Raw genomic sequence first — 2572 nt, forward strand, 5'->3', positions numbered from 1 at the left:
AGGAAGTTTTGTTTACTGTCTGCTCTAAAAGTGGCCGCCGCATTGTGGGTCCAACGGCCTCCGGACAACGCAGCGTCTGTCCGAATACAGCATTTTAAAGAATCGTTTGAAAAATAGATCAAAAGACTGAATCTATTGGCCGTGTGAACACCTCGCATTATGACAGGCTGCTCTATCTAAATGTGTTCCGTGTTTGCAGCCATTGCCTCTTTAATTGTGAGAGCTCAGTCTGGGCTCTCTCTCTCTCACACACACACACATACACTCAGTCACTCACCCGCGGTTTGTTCTCACAGCGCCTTCGAGCTATGCTATCCCATATCATTCTCCCAAGATGCTAAAGTCCAGGCATCAATTCAGACTTCACCAAATAAGCAAGAGACGCTTAAACTGAATAGCGTTGACCCAGAAGACGGGCTCTGAGCCACCTTAAAGGATTTGTATCGCCTGTAGAAAAGGCGCAGGGACAGGAGGAGGTTTGTAACTTTAACACCAGCAGGTCCATTGACTCACATTGCGCTGGTTTATTTCGCTGGACCCCCTGTGGGAATGGGCTGCGGTCTCTGAGCTCTCAGAGTATACCCGGACTACAATTCTACAGTACACCCGCAGTCTGCAATCTCGCAATACATCCAGAGTCTGCAATCTCGCAATACATCTAGAGTCTGCAATCTCGCAATACATCCAGAGTCTGCGATCTCACAGTACACCGGGAGTCTGGGATCTGTCAGTACACCTGGAGTCTGCAATCTCGCAGTACACCTGGAGTCTGGGATCTGTCAGTACACTGGGAGTCTGGGATCTGTCAGTACACACACCAGGAGCCAGCACTGTTTGGATTCGGATTGAACTGGCATTTGGTAGCAGCGGATGTCTCTCGGACCCTCGCCAGTGCCACCGGGCTGTTAGATGCCAGGATAAAGGCAGGCACTGACCCAGCTCCCAGCTTCAGAGCTGTGCCCACGTGGAAGGTGGAAGACAGAGCCTGGAGACCGAGCCGCAACTTGGCGAACAGGAGGGGAGACGGAGAGAGGACGGGGGTCCTGTGGCCGGGAGGGGATGAGGCGCTCGGTGCCGCCCAGAAGGGGATCCGCCTGAAGGTGCCGAGCGATTCGAATCCGGATCGAGTCCCGGAGCGGCAGCAATGAGCGTGCGGCTGTTGCGCTACCTGTTGCTGGATTTGCTGGGCTTCTGGTGCCCGGTGCTGGACCGTATGGCCCAGGCTAAAGCCGGCCGGCAGCTCGGCCCGCTCCTGCTGGGCTCTAGCTCCAACAGCTCGGGCGCCCTGGAGCTGCCGGCCACCCCAGACCGCTGCCGGGGCTACTTCGATGTGATGGGTCAGTTTGACGCAGCGTTCAATTGCAACACCAGTATTTACCAGTACTGCTGCGGGACATGCGGTTATAGGTATTGCTGCCAGTTTAAAGAGTCCCGCCTGGACCAGAGCATTTGCTCCAACTACGACACCCCGAACTGGGCGAACGTGGGTAAACCGCCGCAGAGACCGGACGACACTGCGTTTGACCAGACCCGAGATAAAACCAACTTGATCGTCTACTTCATCTGTGGCGTGGTCGCCATCATGGTACTGGTGGGGATCTTCACCAAACTGGGCTTGGAGAAATCACAGAGGCCCCAGAGGGAGCTAAACTCCAGGTAAGAGAGCTCCCAGACAAGCAGCACCCCCCCCAACCCCCTTCTCAAACACCCAGAGCCACCTGCCTCTGCGTCCCCCACCTCCCCATACGCTGGGCACTCCCAGCTGGTTGCAGTGCCTGGGAAAAGCTCTCCCTGCGGGAGTGGGTAGGGCTGGTTGGGGGGTGGGCGCAGTGTGAGGGGTCTGTGTGTGTGTGAAAGGAGGAGCGGGGTGATCGGTATGCAACCCTGAGGCACGGCACAACCACAGGGAAAGCCTGGGGTTGGAGCAAGATGTGATCTTTCATCGCCCCTCCCAATGAAATAAACAGAAGGACACAGGCAACACCAAATCTTAGTGAGGCCGTGCGGCCCATCGAGTCTGCATCTGATTCGACACTAGTCCCACATCCGGCAGCACCTCTCCTGGAGTTGGGGGTGGCGGGGTGGGGGAGCTGCTGTATAAACAGGGAGCAGCAACTCTTCCTTATCCGGGTTTCTGTGTCTCCCCTTCATAGTGTTGGCAATAAAGTCTCCGTTTAGCGGGAAAAGCAACACTGGGAGCCTGGCCTCTCTCATCTTTCATACTGGGGCGGTGGGTCAACAAAGCAGGAAGAGAATCTAGCGCTGTCTGTTCGCCAGAGGGTTCAAATCACTTAGCGTTTTGTTTAACCTTGTTTGTAAATCTTGGGAAAATCTATCTATCTCTGTCTATCTATCTGTCTGTCTATCTGTCTGTCTATCTATCAATATCTATCTATCTGTCTATCTATTTGTCCGTCTATCTATCTGTCTGTCTATCCGTCTGTCTGTCTATCTGTCTGTCTGTCTATCTATCTGTCTGTCTATCTATCTGTCTGGCTATCTGCTTATATGTCTGTCTATCTATCTGTCTGTCTATCTGTCTGTCTGTCTATCTGTCTGTCTATCTGTCTGT

At 53.7% G+C, this 2572-nt stretch overlaps 1 protein-coding gene across 1 annotated transcript in view; it reads left to right on the forward strand.

Annotated features, from left to right (window-relative positions):
• Positions 1 to 264: 264 nt before the first annotated feature.
• The window catches only part of shisa9a (shisa family member 9a), a 272143-nt gene continuing 269835 nt past the window's right edge, over positions 265 to 2572 (forward strand). The window contains exon 1 of the mRNA XM_048609636.1: positions 265 to 1656. Coding sequence (XP_048465593.1) covers positions 1145 to 1656 — 512 coding nt within the window. The 5' untranslated portion in view covers positions 265 to 1144. The remainder of the gene's footprint in view (positions 1657 to 2572) is intronic.

Source organism: Rhincodon typus, chromosome 21, assembly GCF_021869965.1.
Source record: "Rhincodon typus isolate 14 chromosome 21, sRhiTyp1.1, whole genome shotgun sequence".
NCBI lineage: Eukaryota > Metazoa > Chordata > Chondrichthyes > Orectolobiformes > Rhincodontidae > Rhincodon > Rhincodon typus.